Genomic DNA, 19,018 nt, shown 5'->3' with positions numbered 1-19,018 from the left:
TTTACTCTCTCTTTTTTTTTTTTTTTTGGCAAGGGGCTGCGATTAAAAATCTTGTTTTTTAGTGAAATTAATATGTCCTGCCCAAAAGAAGTGAAAGGCTGATTTCGGACGACACAGTCAGTCGTGATGGGGTGAAACAAGCTCTACTCTTAAATATTGGTCCAGTCAACACATTGCGTCATTTACAAGTATTTTACCCATGGACTCGCATTTTTGCCAAGAAACTCAGAAAATCCATGGTGCGTCCAAGCCCGATTTGTATGCCAGGATCTATTGTTTATGGCCCATCGAGGCTCGTTGTCAGTGGGTCATGGGTGGCACACTTTATTTTAGCCCATGGAGGTCCATTAATCCCATCCTATGTCAGCTCAGATCTCACTGGTCAACAACCCACATGGTTTTAAATGAATTTTCCGTCGCGGAATTGATGGAGTCACTTTGATTTGCATTCTTCGTTCAAGGGCGAGATAGAGATGACTGGTCACAGCAATGTTTGCCTTTAAAAGGCCCAATTTGACCATTTGAAAAAAAGGCCGAGTTTGAATGGGGGTCTAAATAGGAGAATTCATCTGATTCTACTTTCAGTATCTAGGTCCTGACCCATTTCTAATCAGCATCCATCAAACTGTACTGGGTCTTACTCTACATTAACCGGCAATGTACAATGGTTTTTAATTTATGACACAGGGTATCCCCACCCCAATTTGATGACACAATGTTGAAGAATGAAGGGACAAATTCGAACCATGATGGGTATCCTATGTGCAATTGAGATACTATGAGGGACCCACAAGTTATGACTAGTGTCCCGCCCATTTAGATTCGGTTCCTCTAGATCCATAGGACCGTCCAAGTTTGTTATTTCCATCTCTTCAAACTCAACCCGAGATAGCATTCCCTCATCCCTAACCTAACCTAACCTAATCCAACCCAACTCGAGCGCCGGGTTGAGGATGGACAACCCTAACCCAACCCACCTTCAAATCTCTCAACACTAGCCCAACCCATCTAACCCGAAATCGGGTCGGGTTGAGTCAGGTTGGTTCAGGTTCACCTAGGGCAAAATAAAAAAATACAATAACCCAGAGAAAATAAAGATAAAATTAGAGGACAATGGTGTCGGATTGCCAAGGCCTCAACCCTAACCCAACCCGAAATGAAATCAGGTTAGTTTTTCCCAACCCCAACCCAACCTAAACCGAGGAATTGCCAATCGAACCCAAGCTAACACCAGGTTGAACCCGTCGGGTTCGGATTGAGCCCGACGCACCCATGCAGCGGTACAGCCAGGGGGTGAAAAGGAGAATTGGGAGTTGAAATATCATTCCTGATGGTCAAAAATCAGAAACTATTCACATCTTACCACTTGATGATATTCAAGATATTTGGCCTTCTATCCCAAAAACAGAAAAATAAAACAAAATAAGAACAACTTGTGGTGTACAGAAGAACTCTCCAAATCCCTCTCCTCCTCCTCCAAAATCTCGGTACGTTTCCTCTCCTCCCCTCTCCTTACCACCCACTACAGAACATTCCTTAATTATAGAAAATATGTGCATTATTTTTCATGCGAATGAGCCCGAAAATTTCAACTTCATCCCAATTGCTTCATTTATTGGTTTTAAATGAATTTTTGGCAAACCCCCCCAATTGGGTTGTGAGTGGGAGAATCCGAATCAGTACTGTCATTGGTTTTTGTCTCTATTCCTTAAATCTTCCACCAAAAAGATGGGTTATTTTCCATCCGAATGAGCCCCTAAAGTTTCAAATTCAGCTTTCAAAAGTATTCCAATTCATTGCTTTTTTATGCCCAGTTGGATTGTGAACTTGGAATTACCTGAATCCATTTAAAAAATCAAAGCTTTTAGTGGTATTTATTGTCTTTAATCGGTTGGCAGCACAGAACTAAAAAGGAAAATTTTCCAAAGCAACTGATAAAGGATTCTGGAGGGCTTTATGGAAAACATCCACAAACTTAATTTCAGTTCATGAGTAATTACTGAAAGTAAGTCCGGATTTTCTGATGAGATTTCTTATTCGAGTGCATGTTTTTTATAAACCTTCAATGCAAGCTCCAGCCATTTATTTCTTTGGTGTTGTCATATATCTATTTCGTCTTTATTTCTCTGTGCTATAACTTAATAGATTCATGTGCTGGTGCAGTTGAATTTCGTGAGTTTTACTCTCATTTTCATACAAATGATATATAAACCAGTAGCAAGTTTTTGATTGATCTGTGTGGATCTAATGTTAGGAGCATAGTAATTGAAATTGGATACACTTATGAATTGGGTTGATATGCATTCAGACTTGAAAAAAAAAAAAAAAAAAAACTTATAATTTTTACATTGAGAGACTGACCTAGAAGGGTTTGTTTTAGAGGGTAATAAAATGTTCTTAGAAGCATCAAACTAATGGCATGCTAAGCTACATACTTGTTTGTATTTATGTCCATTTTTATTATGGATTTGGAGCATGTTTGATTTGATGGAGAGTTAACTTGTGATCAAACATGTTCCTTGAATGTTTTGAGACCTACATCATAACCATCATGTTGTCAAGTAAAGTCTCTGCCATATCTCAATAGCTCCGTTTACGCCATTTTCTCTTAACATTGTAAATAGTTAACTTTTTTGCTAGTTATCTACTCACCGATGCTGCAAACTGAAGTTGCCCCTTTCATATAAGACGTGCTTAACTGCATCTGAGATGGGGTTATTCTTAGATGGGTAAATAGCCTCCAAAGTTGTGTTTGAAAAATAGGTTTATCTTAAACTAAGAAGGTAAGACCTTGATATAAGTAAAAGAGAATCAAGTGTTGCTGAATTTGGCTGCCAAACCTACTGACATTGGCTGGGTTGTCTAATTCCTCCAATTTGATAGATTCACGTGACTGGCCTGGATTTATTGTAGTGTCTTTCTACTCATGAATATGATCTTATTTTGCCAACACAAAATGAACTACAGAACTCAGTTTCAGTTTACCAGCAAGCAATTGCTCGAAGTAAATTAATTATATAGGTGATATCGATAGATTTATATTTGCATTTTCTTAAGCCTTCGATAGCGTTTAAGCCCCAACTCACCCCATTAATCATATGCTACAAATTAACTTCATTCTGTCTATTTTTTTAATTTTCACCGAGCAGAGTCATAGGCGACTGTTGTTGATTGCAATAGTTTTAGACTCTTCATGTCCATTGCAGTGTAAAGAACCCAGTAGCTAGTTCTTGATTGATTTATGTAGGTCTAATCTTAGAATAAATTTTATAAAATCAGATCAGCTTCTGAATTGGGTTGCTAGAAGATAGGGTTCAAGCTGCCTTCACCAGGGATTTTCACATCTGACTTAGGTAATATATCAGTATTTAATAAGTTGTGGAATTAAAGTAGTTCTCAACTTCTCATTTAATAAGTTTTGTTGTTTTGCATCTGGAAATTTATGGGAGAAAGTAGTACTACAAACTGTAAAGGTTTTCTGTATAGGAGATGGTTGTAATCTTTGTGTTTGGGATCCATACCCATTTAGGGTCCAAAACTTTGTATTGAGTTTCATTCCACTAAAGATGTTAAAGTTGGCTGCCAAATCAGGTGATATCCAATGCAATCGATTAAAACACATTAGTTCATAGTGATCTCTAACATCAGTCTGGTCAAGGATCTGACAGGTTTGGAGCTGTCTTATTGTAGGACTCTCTTAGAAAAAATGCCTATGTTAAGTATTTTAGATGATTTTTTCATAACACATCGGTTCCACAGTTCACAGTGAGTATTGGAAGCCAGATCATGGATGGAATCACTCTACTTTTCAATTTGGAAACTTGGCTGTGCTGGTCAGTAATTACTGTGTTTTTGGCCATAGTTGGGCACCCTTGACTAGGGTCAGTTGTGAGAGATAGACGGGAGAGGGAGAAACTTGAGAGGGTGGGAACGAGGGGAGCATGAAAAGCTACTAAAAATCAGGAAAACAAAATGCTAATTTTAAGTAGGTAATATTTTCCCCCTATTTTCAGGGGATTACTGATGCTCTCTCCACTCCCACCAACTCTAGTCTCTCCCTCTCTCACTCCTCCACCCATCTCACACTGGAACATGTTTTTACGTGATGGGATGTTTCTTGAGACACAAACACCTTATTTTCACAATAGATTTATTAACAGTACAATGCTCATTGGTGTGGGCACCAATTAATGCATGCACAGTTCTTATTGTTCTTTGAACCCGAGTCCATGAAAATTAGTAATTTCCTTCTCATGATTCTTTCTCAGGACTCTACTTCTAGCTGAAACAAAGAAAGGAAAAAAGGAGCTAATGGCAGCCTCATTATTTCTATGCACTTCAAATCCAACCCAAGCTTCAATAAAATGCAATCGGAAGTATCTCTACTTGAAGCCATCCCTACAGATTAAAACCTCAAATCTATCTGGTTTTTTAAAAAGAAGCCTACGCCAACAGCGTCAACAAGTAACCAGGTTGTTTCATAGGTTCAGAGTATTTGCAGTGACTGAAGGTTCAGCAAAATCAACAAGCCAGTCAGATGAGAAAATTCCATCTTGGGCTAGACCAGATTCTGATGAGACACCTCCTTGGGCTCGCGATGAACTCAAGGACGCTTCGGAACAAGCCTTTGAGATACCCTTTTATGCTTATCTGCTTGCATCGGCCGTGACTGCCATAGCAGCGGTACTTCCTATTTTTTGTGTTTTCTTTATGAACAGTTAATAAACAGTTGAAATGTGTCAAATTTTGATTGAAACAGATAGGTTCCATTTTTGAGTATGTGAACCAGAAGCCTGTTTTTGGAGTCCTGAATTCAGACAGCATATTTTACGCTCCGTTGCTTGGATTTTTCGTCTTCACCGGCATACCCACTTCTGTAAGTTCTGTATTTCATGCTTTTTCTTTTGTCTCTCCCTCTGATTTTTTTTCTACTCGTTAAAGAATGCAGAAAATATAGGTTCTTCTGCTAATATATTACGCTACTGCAGGGTTTCCTATGGTTCAAATCAGTTCAAGCTGCTAATAAAGCAGCTGAGGACCAAGACCGCAGAGACGGCTACCTCAAGAAATAGATTTGATATCTTCTTTTTTTTTTCTATGATCTGTAGTAAACAAATAGATGTGATAGTTTCTGTTTACTTTAATCTGTAGTAAAAATTTCAAAGGGTTGTATATCATGTTTTCTCGGATTTGATTAAAATCCTTCATGGGTAGCATGGCAAACATTCAGGACATGTTGCTAACAGCTTCACCCTCTGAACCCTTTGCTTAAATTCAACAAATGGGAACTGGCCAATTGACTTTTGTTTACATTTCCATTGCAGCCACCGACATTCTCTAGATTTTCGCGAGGAATCAAATTCAAACTGCTCTTTCCCTAAAATTCGACCTTAAATCACTCCTTAATTCCATTACAGTTGCTCGTCTTGGGCGCAATTGTACTGAAAGGGATCAAATTAAAGGAAAAGAGCAAAAAACAAAGAGGAAATTCATTTTCCCACTGATCACACGATCAAACAGTTTAAGATCTAGCAGAATTAGACCTGGCAAACGCGACCAGTGCCCGCGGGTCGACCCAACCCACCCGCAAATTTGCGGGTATGGGTCGGGTTTTTAGTGAGTACCCACGGGTCGGGTCGGGTCAAATTGTGGGTACCCGCGGGTTTTTTTCATTTTTTTAACATTTTTATTTAATTATTTTAAAAGAGAAAAGGAGATCAAGAGCCATTTCTCTCGACTGTAGCTTCTGAAGTCTGTATTTAACACACAATTTCAGTGTCACTGTTCTACATTTGAATTAATAAAGCTTTTTTGAAGTATTGTCGATAGATTGGAACTGGAATAGTGCACTTGTGTATGGAGATCAGCCCTTCTAACTTGAATACCCCACCTATTTTTCAAAATGGACGATTGGATGGTACAGCCCTCAAGGATGATCCAAACTGTGCATTTGATGGGCCATAATGTAAATAGGTCGTGCCTATCTAAAGAGAGACTGACAATATGGAAACTTCGATAGATCGAACAGTTGAGATCATCCTATCGCAATGACTTTTGGGGCACGATCTATTTACATTGTGGCCCATCAAATGGACGGTTTGGATCATCCTATGATGTAGGCTGTACCATTCATTTTGAAAATTAGGGGGTGAATTCATACATAGAAGGGAGTGAATTTATCACCGCCCAATAAAAATTTTATTTTGGAAAAACATGAGGGTAACCCGCGGTTCGACCCGACCCACCCGCACTGGGACGGGTCACCTGTTTGCTCCCCGTAGGAATGCGGGTCATTTTGACCCGCGGGTCGACCCAACCCGACCCAGCCGTTTGCCAGGTCTAAGCATAATCGAGCAAAGATATAAAAACAAACAAACCAGTATATACAGGTTTCAAGGTAGCCGATCATTCCCGAGGTAGTAAAAGATGAGCCAAAATCAGCAGACCCAAATTTCGTTAAAAAAAAAAGCTCACAGAAATTGGCTGTTCTCTCTTACAATGGGCCCTACTGGATTACTATTTCCATGTTTCCAATCACTGTACATGTGCAACAGAGACTGGGGCAGATTAACCATTTAAGTGGTTTATGGAGTTGGAAAAAGATAAATTTCACATGTTGCCCAAAAGATCCTAAAATGAGAACTACTTTTACAGCAGAGGCATATGCTTTTAAATGCCCAAATGGTGTGCATCCAAATGCACTCTTAAAAGTTAATGAAAAAAAATATTTCATGTAAGATTAATAGGGCCAGTTGTGAGGAATGAGCTCAGAGGGAGAGACTTGAGAGGGTGGGAGTAAGGGGAGCATGCAAAAACCTCGGAAAACAGGGGGAAATCCCAATTTTGAAGTAGATATCTTTTTTCACTGTTCCAAGTATCTCCCCACTCTTCTTCTCAACTCGTCATTTATAGAAGGCCCCACCAATATTCCATGGAATAACTTTTCATGGAATCTCTCTATAGCTGTGTTCATGGGTGCATTATTCTTAGCCCTTTCTTCTCTTTTCAAAGGGCTTAAGCAGCCCATATGTAATCACCATAGCAATCCACCCTCCAACCAGCACTCTAAACGCCGAGACACCCAATCGAGACCCGCCAAGATAGGCCCCGACTCCGCCGAAGAGAGCCAATGCTATTGATGTTACCACCACCAGCATCACAATCCTAATCTCGTCCTCTCTTATGAACATGGCCACCCCAATTGGCACAAGGGCACCACACACGAATGCCAAGGCAGACGCTCCTGCTGCCTTAAGTGGATTCGGCAGAGTCTCTTCAGGATTCTCTTCTGGGACAACTAAGTCCTCCATACAGGCATTGGGGTGACTAATCTTTTTGGGATTCTCTTCTGCCAATTTGGGTCCTGGTTCCATAGTGGGGGATGCGACCTGGGGTGATCCCCTAATTGCACCATTGATATTTCCTTCCTCTATAGACATGGGCGAACCCATCGGTTTCTTGACAATTGTAGCATCACTTGGAGCAATTGGAGGACTGAACTCTCGATCAAATTCAGTTTTGTAGTTCTGTTGGCTGCCAATCTTCTCGATATCTCTCTGTATGGACACCGACACGAATTCCCCAACCGCCATGCTACATGCTCCGGCAACTGCCCCGGCGAGCCCTGATAGTATCATGGTCCTATGGCTCTCATTGGCCGCGCCAACTCCAAGCATAAGTGAGGTGGTGGAGAGCAACCCATCATTTGCTCCGAGGATTGCAGCTCGAAGCCATTGAGCTCTTTGTAGTCTCTCCACGTGAAATTGCTCTTCTTGGTGGTCTGATGTGGGCACTGATAGCTTGTGGTCGCCACAGTTTTCCAAGGGTTGGGGAGGCATGGAATTTGTGAGTAAAGAAAGTGGGGTGGGAGTGTGGCTATCGGTGGTAGAGCACGGAAGTTGTGATTAAAGAAAGTGGGGTGGAGTGTGGCTATCTGTGGTAGAGCACACTCAAGCTTGTGCATATGTATAATATAAAGGAAAAGATGTTAGAACCCAACAAGTTTTGTTTCTTAGGAAACATCAAGTTGGGTTGAAGGACAAATGCATAGGTGTTTACGTCGAAGTTAAACAAATGAAGAATACTGAGGTGAGTTTGCTGTAACTTAATTTTCTTCATCGAAATGGATAAGGAAGGTTTGTTTATTTGGGGTTCTGTCTGCTTTCTGTTTGGATGTGTTGAACAAAATTGTCTTGTAAGAGGAGGGTATATGGTACCAAAAGAGGGGGGTTAGATGTAGGAATGAGATGCCATGAGAGAAGAAATAGGTTGGTTTGGCATCTGAGAGAAAGGAGAGGTGGGGAAGGAGAGATATATCCACAGAAATGGTAGGAAATACAACAAAAGATAGCTTTGGCATTCAGACGTAAAAAGGAAAAATATCTTTCTGAAAGATGACATATCGTCCGATGAAAGTGGTATGAGATTGAAGGTCATAAATCATCTAAGCCCCTTGACTAAATTTTTAACATAACAAAGCCACCCAAAAAACAGGAAGATGATGATGATGATACGAGGTTTACTATTTAGAAGAGTTTCATGATGTATTTTTCAAGACAAAAAAAAGGGTAGGAAGACGATTAATAAGATAGGTTATTGTCAAAACACAATCTCCCCAAAATTTTAAAGGAATGTGGAATTGAAATCAAAGTATAAGAAGAACAAGATGTTTATGTTCTACAATACCATTTTGTACACCAATATAAGAAGAACAAGATATTTCTTTCTATGTCCTAAATTACGATGCTAAACGTTGGAAGAAACTTTTGTTGTACGGTCAAAACCATAGAAGAGGAAGTAGAGTAGTAATAATGCAGACTATCATCTTCTTTACCCAATCCAGTCATCCACTTTGTGGAATGTCCAAAAACAAATGCAAAATTCACGAAAGAAAGCTTTTCTTATTTGACTAACAGAAATAAGCTTTTCTGAATTATGTGGCATCTTTTGAAGCCTGGAATATAAAATTTTGAAATTTTTCATGAATTTTTTATTTATTCCGAGAATTTCGTATGTGCATCAATTTGATAAGATCTCTTGTGAACTTGAAAACTCCAAATGGAATTCGCTTGTCAAGTGTTCAGCTGATATTTTTTCTCTCTCTGTACTCTTATCGTATCAATAAAATTTAAGATGCCGGCTCGGGTTCTTAGATAAATTTCAGATTTCTTTTAAAAAAACAATTATTTGCCCCCTGTAAGGGCAAATATTTGGCTCTGCCCTGCCCAAAACCACAAAGTTACAAGCAGTTGAGCAACTTTTGCGCGAAAGGGATCACGTTTCGAGATTGCTAAAAGAGAATCCACAATGGGTCCAAGAACGAATGAATGGGTTTATCTTCGACTCCAACCATATTGGCAGATGTCTGTTATGGGTTAGGCAATCGTTGAAGCTCTGACCTCGCGTCTACATACCTTTTTAGATTTTGGAGAAGGATAGTCCAATTGCTTTCATACTCAACTTACCATCATCCTGCATATTCATCCCATGTTCCATGTTTCAAATTTGAAGCCAACGATAGGGTCTCAAATACAGCCAATACAAGACTTATCACCTCTCAAAGATGATGAGGCAACGTGTGCCACATTGACAAGGTTTCTTCTTAAGAGGGAAGGGGTGATATGTATAGGATCACTGACTGCACTATTGCTTCCCACATGGACACATGTTGGCAGCTATGGATTAGGATTAATTTTCTAAAACTTAGAAGTTCTAGTTGGAATAAAATCAGGGTTGTTGACAATTGTTAGGAGAGTCACTATAGACGAAATATTCTTCTTCCTTAGAGACCAAATTGGTCTTTTTATTACTGGTTTTGTATCACCCTCTCAACCCTTCTCTCACCTTGGTAAACAAATGTTGCATGAATTTATTTTATTTTTTTCTTTCATGGCCATAAAACATGCCCCAAAAGGGAAAAACAGAGAAATTATATGATGAAATGTTTGTACATAAATTATTGGGAAAAGCATGCCCCATAATTGTCTATGGAAAATATTTTCTTGAGAATTCTTTCTCTTTCCACAATTTAGAGAGAAATGACATGATTATAGTTAATTTAGACGGATATTACCATAATTTGAAGATCATATGCAAAAAATTGAATAGGGTTGGTTCAAGTATTAAAAAAGTAGGAAATATTAGAAATATTTTTCCTTTCCAAACTTTTCCAGACAATTCCTGCAATCCAAACAAGAACTAAAGCAAGACAGAGACAAAGTCCAGAGAGGACACGAGGGAGAATACGAGGAAGAACAGTGTCACTTTCAGAATAACAAGAGAAAATAGATGAAAAGTGGATATAATCCATAGACAATGTACAACAGAAACCCTAAAAAGCATAGGCTATATACAACAGAAACCCTAAAAAAATTTGGGCTAAAATAAAACAAGAGACCTTGAGAGAATCAAGAATCGACGGCTGAGATCTGTCAATCCTCGTAGATCCTACACTCGTCCGTCTCAGGATTTTCCTGGCAAAACGATTCCAACGGATCTTGTTTCTCAATTTTCCTTCGAAAATCAGCTTTGGCTTGACTAACTTCCTCCACCTCATCCCAAGCCACTTTACATTCGTCCGATTCTTTGTTCCCTTCACACACCTCCTTCGCTTCTAGAACCTTCTTCTCTATCATTTCACTCAGTTGTTTCTCTCTCTTCTGTGTTCCTTTAAATTTCACCACCGCCATAGCCTTGCAAGGGGAAATCACCTTTTTTCTGCCTCCGATCTGATGAGAAAACGAAGATTTGTTTGAAAATGCAGAAGATCGGAGAGAAAAGCCTCCGATCGGATTAGAAAACGAAGATCTGTTGGAAAAAGTAGCAGATCTGAGAGAAAAGCCTCTGATCGGGTGAGAAAACGAAGATTTGTTGGAAAAAGTAGGAGATCTGAGAGAAAAGGGAGATGAAAGGTTCGGATCTAGAGATCTAGAGGACGGAATGTTTAAGGATGTGAAAGATGCCATTAGAGATCGATGAGAAAGATCGGAAAACAAAACAAAAACCATAGATGGGGTGATCTAAGGAGAAGAATATAAATCGGTGTCGGCTGCTTTCTTCTCAACTCTGGTAGGTTTGGTTGATTCTGGAATCTCTTTCATCGCTATTACCTAAATACCCCCGTAGAATACTGAAATGTCAGCTTCACCCATTATTGCCCAACATGAAAATTCTCTCCTACTCCTGCTCCTGCCCCTTCACATTACCTGGAACACCAGCTTTTCAGCCTAACGGCTTTTAAGTGGTTTTACAAAATTATGAAAATACCCTCTCACTCAACGTCTCTGTTGGTGTTTGGAAGGGTACTTTTGTCATTCAAAACAGGAGGAATGATAGAATGAAATGCGCACTTGCAAAGTACAGCTACAAGAGCGGCTACAAGGTCTATCTTAAGCAAGGTTTAAAATTTCGGTTTCAGTACCGGTTTCAGACCCTGAAATTTCAAAATTTCGGTCGAAATCTGGTATAAAACACAAAACCAATATTTTATTCAATATTATATTTTGGCCGAATTCGGTCGAAATTTCGGTGAAATATTAAATTAATATTAGAAAAAAAACAGATTTTTTGGGTCAAATTTCGGGAAAACCGAAATTTCGGCAGAAAGAAATGACCGTTTCGGTTTTATCGATTTCGGTGTCGGTCTCCACCGAAATCCGAAATTTCGGTCGAAATTAAAAACCATGATCTTAAGACCTAAAATTTCGAATTTCGGTCGAAATTAAAAACCATGATCTTAAGACCTGAAATTTCGAATTTCGGTCGAAATTAAAAACCATGATCTTAAGACAGTGCATTTTTGGTGGCACAGAAAAATATGGAAATGGCATTAACAAATAGAGATTTTATATGTAGATCGGTGTAAGGGGCACCGCCCTTGATATTTGATCTAACAGAAACTATATAATTTGGAGGGCGAAACCGGCTACACCGATCTACATGGCATTCACCATATAATTTCTCTTAACAAATGTAACATTAAAGAAACCATAAGGCCACATTTGGATACCCACAAAATTTAGATTTGGATTTCTCACACTTGCGGTTGAGATTTGGAGCTGGATCGGATCCTTCGATTTCCAAATCAGCCATAACAGTGAAAAGAAATCAAATTTTCAAATCTTTTATGCGTTTGCAAATCCATATTTTTGGCAATTACCTTCACCCTCGTTGCTCTTCGACCTTAGTGCAACATCAGAGAGACGTAGTGGTGCAACTCAGGTTGGTTTCAACCCGAACTTGACGGGTTCATAACCTGATTTTTGGGCGGGTTGGGTTGAATTTTTTTCGGGTTGGGAATTTACAATCCGACTGAAAATCGGGTTGGGTCGGGTTGGGGTATCGGGCAACCCGACCTGAATTGTAACCTGGCCATTTTCTACTAAGTTTTTTATTTATTTATTTTCAAATTTTAGTAATATTTACGGTTTTAGAGTTTGTGTTTTACTTTTGGACTTTTAATAGTTGAGACTTTAGAAAAATGCCACGTGCACTCTCGGTAGTATTCAATCTACATTTATGCATCTAATTTCTAACTTTCTATAATGGATCCATTGGTGTCTTAACTAAAAACTAGTGCATCACTATTTCATTGACCCTTCATTTCTGATTTTCTATATTGGATCCATTAGTGTCTTAATTAGATGAATTATATGACAACCGTGCATATTTTCTGAGAAAAAACACTAGCGGTAGAAGTAAAAGTGGGGCCAACATACTAAATGGTCTAAAGTCTAAACACGATTCAATATGGAAATCGGGTAGGGTTGGGTTGGGTCGAGTTGAGGAAATTGTTCCTCGGGTTAGATCGGTTTGAACCCCACCGGGTTGGAACTCGGGTTGGGTTGGGTAGGGTTGGAAAAATGGGTTCCTCGGGTTGGGTTGGGTTGGCCTCAACCCAACCCAACCCAACCCAACCCAACCCAACCTGAGTTGCACCCATAGCGAGACGTCCCTCCCTCTCTCCCTCTCATACAACATGAGCATGAGGATGATTGATGTATTTTGTATCCAAAACTCAAATCCAAATACAAATACAAAAACATCAGGCATCCAAACGTGGCCAAAATGAATATTGTTGAAAAGGACAAATGGGAGCAGCCCTTGTAGCTGGTTTTGGCAAGGGTGCCCTCCGTTCTATCATTCCTCTCAAGACATAGCTTCAGTGTAAATTTCTCTACCGAATGTAGATTTAAATATCTTGTAAATATAAATTTCTCTAGTCTAACTTTTGTTGGTTTTTAAAGTGAATAAGGCAAAAGTCTTAAAAGACAAAGTCAAATGAAAAAGTTGCTTTTGCTAGACTTTAAAAATATAGAGGGAAGATTCAAATTAAAGTTTCCCTCTTGTTTTGAAAGCAAGAATCTTTTGCTTGAATGGGGACTTGAACCCAAGACCTTGGTGTGTGTGTGTGTGTGAAGTGATCTCTCAACTAAAGTGGCAACACAAATAGTCCCAGATTGCTTTGGAAGAAAATGGTTCTCATCTTTATAAAGGAAAAAGTTGAGAAAAGGCTTGGGCCTTTAAGGGGCATGGGATTTGTTGGATCCTTGGGTTTTATTGAACACCAGCCCATAGGCTAAAAACACGCACATGCCAAGCCAAGCCAAGCCAGTGGTACAAGGTCCGGGTTTCGGTTTGGGCTTAAATAAAAAAAGGATCTTTTTAGTGCCCAATACAATTTCATTTTTTACCCCACGTTTTTGTTATGGACACCCACTGTTTCATTTTTACCCCACGGTTTTGTTGTCGACACCCCCGTTAATTGCTGAACGTTTTCAAATCTCCAATGCTCACAAATATGACTGTTGGGAGAGAAACGTTAATGGCTTTAATGGTGGCTTTTCCTCCCTCAACAGTCACAACCTACCATTAATGGTGGCTCTCCCCAACAGACACCTTCAGGTTTATAAAAGGGGACAAGACAGATTGGTTTTCACACAGAAAAATCACAACATTTTTACATACAACTTTCTAGTTTTTATATAGCAAGAAACAATTTTTGTTCTATTTCTTTGTTCGTCTTCGTCCTTCGTTTCTTATGTGTTTGAGCACAATTCTACGGTGGTTCTGGATGGACCATCTAGCGAGTGCACGTGGACTAAAGCCATATTTGGTTGTTTTATCTTGAAGCGTCGGTTCGTGGATCCCGGTTGCACCAGTATGGGGCGGATACGATTCTTAAGGAGAGTGACAAATTGGCACGACTCAGCTTTTTCCCTTTCAATCCTATTTACAGAAAGGTTTTCTTCCAAAACAAGTAAGTACAATCTCCTTAAGATTTCGGTTCTAGATTTTTCAACAGAAAATTATTTTCGCTTCGAGTTGCATATTTTTGCGTTCGATTAAGTCATAGATCAGATCCCATTTTTTCCAACAACTTTACAACATGCTATACATTTATTTTATAGTTTCGCCCATGATATTATAAAATAAAATAGATTGATTTTTCTGTCGAGTTGAGTCAACTCAATTGCAGTTCGAGATTACTCATTGACTGTTAATAATAATCTTCCAGCAATAATTAGTATTGTACGTAAAGTTATGAAAGTGGCTTAATTTTTTCGTCAAAGAGAAAGTCCAACAGTCATTTACACTTCATAGTAGTAGTAATACATATGAAGAATTGCATTGGATAGTTAGAGAAAGTAGCCTTGCTCCTTCAGTGACGCAATACAGTTATCAAACATCTCTTCTATACCCTTTGGTTCCCACCCAAGCTTCCTCAATTTCGATGTATTGAACTCGTAGTAAGGTCTGTCGCCTAAGAAGCTCTCAAACCTGAAACCCACAAGTAAATATGGATAAAATAAAAGTAACAACACAATGCAAAAAGCATGGGGATTTGCTAGGCACTTTTGCGGAGAGCCATTTCGTGGCTCACTGTTGCATGAGAGAACAGCCACCTTACATAAATTAAATGAATAAGACAAAATCTGAGAATATAAAGTACGAGAATTCCATAAATCATTCAAATTGGTTAAGGAAATCATAAGTTTGCAAAGAGAAGTAACCTCCTTGGGATGGGTAGGGATGGATATCGCTCCGCCAACAATGATGCTAACTCAGAGTTGTCTAACACTTTTGAGCTACAAAGATATCTCCCCCAAGCACTGGTATCTTCATAAACAAGAACATGGCAGCGTGCAACATCATCGATATGAACATATCCCATTCGTCCATGCCACGAGAATTTCTCAGTGTCACCTGTTTCCATATGCACCTTATATTTAGAAGATTAACTAAGAGGATTATTATTCAGAAAACCCCTTTTACGATCAATGGTAAAAGGCAATTTTTGGGTCCGAAAGGGGGACATGAATGTCAAATCAATACCGTTGATCTTAGTACCCCTTTCTACATAGGGTGCCCTATATTACGTATAGGGGGGGATGTAGAACATCATCAGGTGACAAGGCTTTGTTTCTTTGGACGTAAAACAAAATTTTACGCCCATTTTACATTAAAATAAGTAGCCATCAACGTAAAATGGGCATAAAATTACACCCACTTTTAACTGGGAAATTTGCAATAAATTTCTTTTCCCCGGGTCGAAACACCCACTATATAAAATATAATCTTGTTTCTATAAACCACAATTTCAAGTGAACCCAAAATGCAAATACTAGATTGCAATACTAAACTCACCATAAGAAGGGCTTTTTAGACTGCAGCTTACACACAAATTGCAGCTAAGGTGTAATTAAGTTTTAAGACTTAAACTTCACACCCGGGATCAATAACTATAAGCAATAAGCCAATAAGCATACCTTTAAGTAGGGCAAGCACGTCTGAAGCAGTTGAACAAAGGTCATGTGGAAGACTAGGTCCTACGACGAAAGATGGAAGCACAGTCACTAAGTCCATCTTGTTTTCATTTGCGTATTCCCAGGCCGCCCTCTCTGCTAGGGTTTTTGATAAGGCGTACCATACCTTAAAACAAAACATCACAAACTAACAGTGAAACAGTAATACAATTTCTGGACTCCTTTGTTTTTGTGAAACAACCAATTACTCCATAAATTAAGCTGTTAGAGTTGGTGTTATTTAATCATTTATATTTCAACACTCCCCCTCACGTGTGGCCCCTCTATTGGGGTTGACACTTGACCGTTCATGTTGATTTTTTATTTTATTTTTAACATCGAAGAGTTGTTGGGTTTTGAGCCCAGGTGCCCATCGTGATGTAATAGCTCTGTACCATGTGAAACAACCGATTACTCCAAAAGCTTAAGCTGTTAGAGCTATGTTATTTCATCATTTATACTTGACGGGCATTTTTTTTTTATATTGGGACTCCTCTCATTGATTGTTATAAATCCCAACAAGCTATTAACTTCCAAGGAGAGAAGTTTACATTACGAGGAGGAGAAATCCCACAACAAAAGAAAAAGGGGCGGAGTTTCAATCATTTTTCCTCATAAAAGTAGTTCGGGTATTTATGGATTAGGTATTCGCATAGGCTATGAAGGCTCTGCCCATCAATCCTAAGGACATGTTCATTTTCGATTTTGAGAGCTGATTGAGTCCGATAATAGGTTTTGGACTCACAATTGGTTCTCAAAATCCAAAACAAACAGGGCTTAAGTAGGATGTTGGGCCCTTGTGTTGGGCCACGAATGGCCCAATTATGAGCCCAGCCCAAATACAACAAAAGTTCAGGCCCACCAGTTAACCTTTGGGTTCCAGCCCTTTGACACCCCCAATTATCTCCGTTAGTTTTCCACCTCCTTCCAACTGTATCTGCTAATTGTGGGCCGATTTGGGCATTTTGGCTTCTGGGGCCCAACAGAGATGTCCCATTACGGGCTTGAGCTGGAGAACTAGCAGGATCAAGGCCCATTGGGTCCACACACCCACAAAAAAAATTAGTCATTATCTCAAATCACAAGAAGTTTAGTCATTTTTCGTTTACCTTAAGCCTTGTGCATAACTCTATGCTGCTCCACGACGACTCGTCTAATGGAATTTTGGGGTCAAAATCATCTCTTGCTCTCACCGCCGCAGAAGACGATGTGAGGACAACCCGCCGGAGGGATGGATTCTTCTTGCACGATCTCAACACGTTTAGGGTGCCATTAATAGCTGGATCCAAAATTTCAGCCTAAATAGGACCCATAAACAGTGTCACTACCCAATCAGTTTTGGGGAATTTGATGAGTTTTAGAGATACAAGTATTAATGGGTAATTAATAGGGGTGCACCTCAGGTCGATTTTTGGGAATTCGGATTGAGCTTTTACCATAAAATCAGGTCAGGTTCACATTGATTCCAATTCATTTTTTTAGCAAAATCTCAACCCGACCCCATCCAAAGTGCACGCTTTTTGGGTGATTGAGTCCATGGATAAGGTGGGTCATTATTCAGCAATACGATGGCGTCCCATGTCTATTCAATTCACAAGATTAAGGTGTGCAAAGAATCAATGGCTTCAAAAGCATCTTAAGACATGTCGGTCTCATCACCTTTGATCAAGAGTCTAGGATCATTCGAGGAAGGTGGGACCAAGGGAAATAAGCCAGACTTGGTGGCTAACAAGATTAATAGGCTCAATCCCCTTATTCATGCATGTGGGTCCGTACCTTTCATTTAAAACTATGTTTGTGTAATAACCCCGTTAACAAAGTTTAGAGTGGGAAAGATATAACATGCCTTGGGATCAGACTTAGGTCCAAGAACAGGAGAAGCAGTGTGGAAAACACCTTCACAACCCATCACAGCATCATCAAAGCTACCCTCCTCCATCAGATCAGCTTTCACTAATTGGAGCCTCTCCTTTGCTCCTTCCAACTTCCATAGGTGTTCCACTTTCTTGTAATTCCCTGCCAAAACCACCCATAAGTAAGAAAATATAGTATTAGGCCCACTGATGGGGTCGGACCCACCATTTTACACCTCATGTTTTGATGGGGTGGGAGCCCAACTGATCACAGATGGGTTCAACCATTTCAACCAATGGGTGTTTTTAAGTAACACCAAAGAGGTTCTCAATAGGGACATAAATCCTTGGAAAAGCTGCTCTGGGGATTGGCCGATTGGGTACCCTGATTCTATCGCATGCCATATTCATTGGGGCTGTTCTCTGCATGAAGAACCATAGCAACAAGGCTATCTAAATATAAAATAAACTCAGGCTTGCTATCCCTGTGAAGAACAGCCCCAAACAGAATCTAGTTATCAGAGAACAACCCTAGTTGTCATTACAACCATCTGAGGGTGTCTTTGGATTGCCGGAATCAAGAATTGGAATCGGCATCCTATTCTGATTCCCATGGAAGAAAATTAAAATAAAAAATCTCATTCCTACCGGGGTGGAATAAAAAAAACCACCTCTTGGGGTAGGAAACAGATTTTTGCCCCCATTGTCAATTCCAGCCCTGATTCAAATCAATCTTTTTTTTATAACCAAACATCGGAATCAGAACAAGGTGCCGATTCTAGTGTCTGATTCCGGCAATCCCAAGCGCAGTTTGGGTGTTTAATAAGCCAAGCCATCATGAAATCATAAGGAGAAGAAATTTTGAAACCTGGGTCCCTCACAGTTCCTCTCACAGAATACCCAGATAAGAGAAGTCTCTTAACCAGCCAAGAAGCTAGATATCCAGATGCCCCTGTCACACATACAAGGCCTTTGAAGCCATAGTGTTCCATTATCAAAATAGAGGTTGAGTATTGGAGGCCTCAATGTCATCAACTTAAATAGATAGAAGGCCCACCGAAATCTGGAGCTACATAAGGCTTGGAAAATGAGGGTGAAAGGATGGTAAGTCATCCTATGCTTGTGGTGATAAAATTTAACTATATAAAAACCTAGTTTGGGTGTAGATATCAAAACCACCTTTGATGAAAAATGTTTTGACAACGGACTTTGTAATAAGTTTCTAGTTTTATGTTTCACGTCAAAAGGCAATATCTCCACTTCATTACCTAAGTATTCATCAGCTTTACAACGGCTACTGACCTGTTAAATTGGAAAGAGAGAAGATCACGCAGAAAGTCACTTTTAGGATTAATTGTAAAA

General features: G+C 39.5%; 3 protein-coding genes and 1 pseudogene across 5 annotated transcripts; 1 reads left to right on the top strand and 3 right to left on the bottom strand.

The window, feature by feature from the left end:
- The first annotated feature begins 1,332 nt into the window (after nt 1-1,332).
- Nucleotides 1,333-5,312, top strand: LOC143847017 (uncharacterized). Of its 3 annotated transcripts, none has more exons than XM_077355671.1 (5): nt 1,348-1,487; nt 1,904-2,005; nt 4,269-4,683; nt 4,760-4,876; nt 4,989-5,312. In XM_077355671.1, exons 3-5 carry the CDS (start codon nt 4,312-4,314, stop codon nt 5,070-5,072), a joined length of 573 nt encoding a protein of 190 aa, XP_077211786.1. In that variant the 5' UTR covers nt 1,348-1,487; nt 1,904-2,005; nt 4,269-4,311; the 3' UTR covers nt 5,073-5,312. The 3 variants fall into 3 exon arrangements, with proteins under 3 accessions (XP_077211785.1, XP_077211786.1, XP_077211787.1); XM_077355672.1 differs by having other exon boundaries at nt 1,351-1,487; nt 1,899-2,005; XM_077355670.1 differs by lacking the exon at nt 1,904-2,005 and having other exon boundaries at nt 1,333-1,487.
- Nucleotides 5,313-6,609: 1,297 nt separating this feature from the next.
- Nucleotides 6,610-8,601, bottom strand: LOC143846445 (vacuolar iron transporter homolog 2 pseudogene; annotated as a pseudogene).
- Nucleotides 8,602-10,242: 1,641 nt separating this feature from the next.
- On the bottom strand, nt 10,243-11,211 carry LOC143845406 (uncharacterized). Its single transcript, XM_077353728.1, has one exon. It carries the CDS (start codon nt 11,004-11,006, stop codon nt 10,431-10,433), a length of 576 nt encoding a protein of 191 aa, XP_077209843.1. The 5' UTR covers nt 11,007-11,211; the 3' UTR covers nt 10,243-10,430.
- Nucleotides 11,212-14,497: 3,286 nt separating this feature from the next.
- LOC143846007 (dihydroflavonol 4-reductase-like1) lies at nt 14,498-18,685 on the bottom strand. The gene is made up of 6 exons (XM_077354417.1): nt 18,525-18,685; nt 17,650-17,819; nt 16,913-17,101; nt 15,768-15,930; nt 15,012-15,204; nt 14,498-14,778 (listed from the first exon to the last, which is right to left on the bottom strand). Exons 1-6 carry the CDS (start codon nt 18,646-18,648, stop codon nt 14,637-14,639), a joined length of 981 nt encoding a protein of 326 aa, XP_077210532.1. The 5' UTR covers nt 18,649-18,685; the 3' UTR covers nt 14,498-14,636.
- Between the last annotated feature and the right edge of the window lie 333 nt (nt 18,686-19,018).

The sequence above is a fragment of the Tasmannia lanceolata genome, unplaced genomic scaffold, assembly GCF_043159265.1.
Source record: "Tasmannia lanceolata isolate RefF3 unplaced genomic scaffold, GAP_Taslan_0.1 ptg000015l, whole genome shotgun sequence".
NCBI lineage: Eukaryota > Viridiplantae > Streptophyta > Magnoliopsida > Canellales > Winteraceae > Tasmannia > Tasmannia lanceolata.
Note: the sequence above shows the minus strand (reverse complement) of the source record. Positions and strands in the feature narration are given on the sequence as shown.

Bases quoted from the DNA above. Each gene is read 5' to 3' on its own strand.
- LOC143847017 (XM_077355670.1), top strand. From the start codon at position 4,312: ATGGCAGCCTCATTATTTCTATGCACTTCAAATCCAACCCAAGCTTCA. The intron at 4,684-4,759 runs GTACTTCCTATT...TGATTGAAACAG, and splicing joins CCGTGACTGCCATAGCAGCG to ATAGGTTCCATTTTTGAGTA. The intron at 4,877-4,988 runs GTAAGTTCTGTA...ACGCTACTGCAG, and splicing joins TCACCGGCATACCCACTTCT to GGTTTCCTATGGTTCAAATC.
- LOC143845406 (XM_077353728.1), bottom strand. From the start codon at position 11,006: ATGGTTTTTGTTTTGTTTTCCGATCTTTCTCATCGATCTCTAATGGCA.
- LOC143846007 (XM_077354417.1), bottom strand. From the start codon at position 18,648: ATGGAACACTATGGCTTCAAAGGCCTTGTATGTGTGACAGGGGCATCT. The intron at 17,820-18,524 runs GTTTCAAAATTT...TGGTTTTGGCAG, and splicing joins AGGAACTGTGAGGGACCCAG to GGAATTACAAGAAAGTGGAA. The intron at 14,779-15,011 runs GTTACTTCTCTT...TGTGGGTTTCAG, and splicing joins TCCCTACCCATCCCAAGGAG to GTTTGAGAGCTTCTTAGGCG.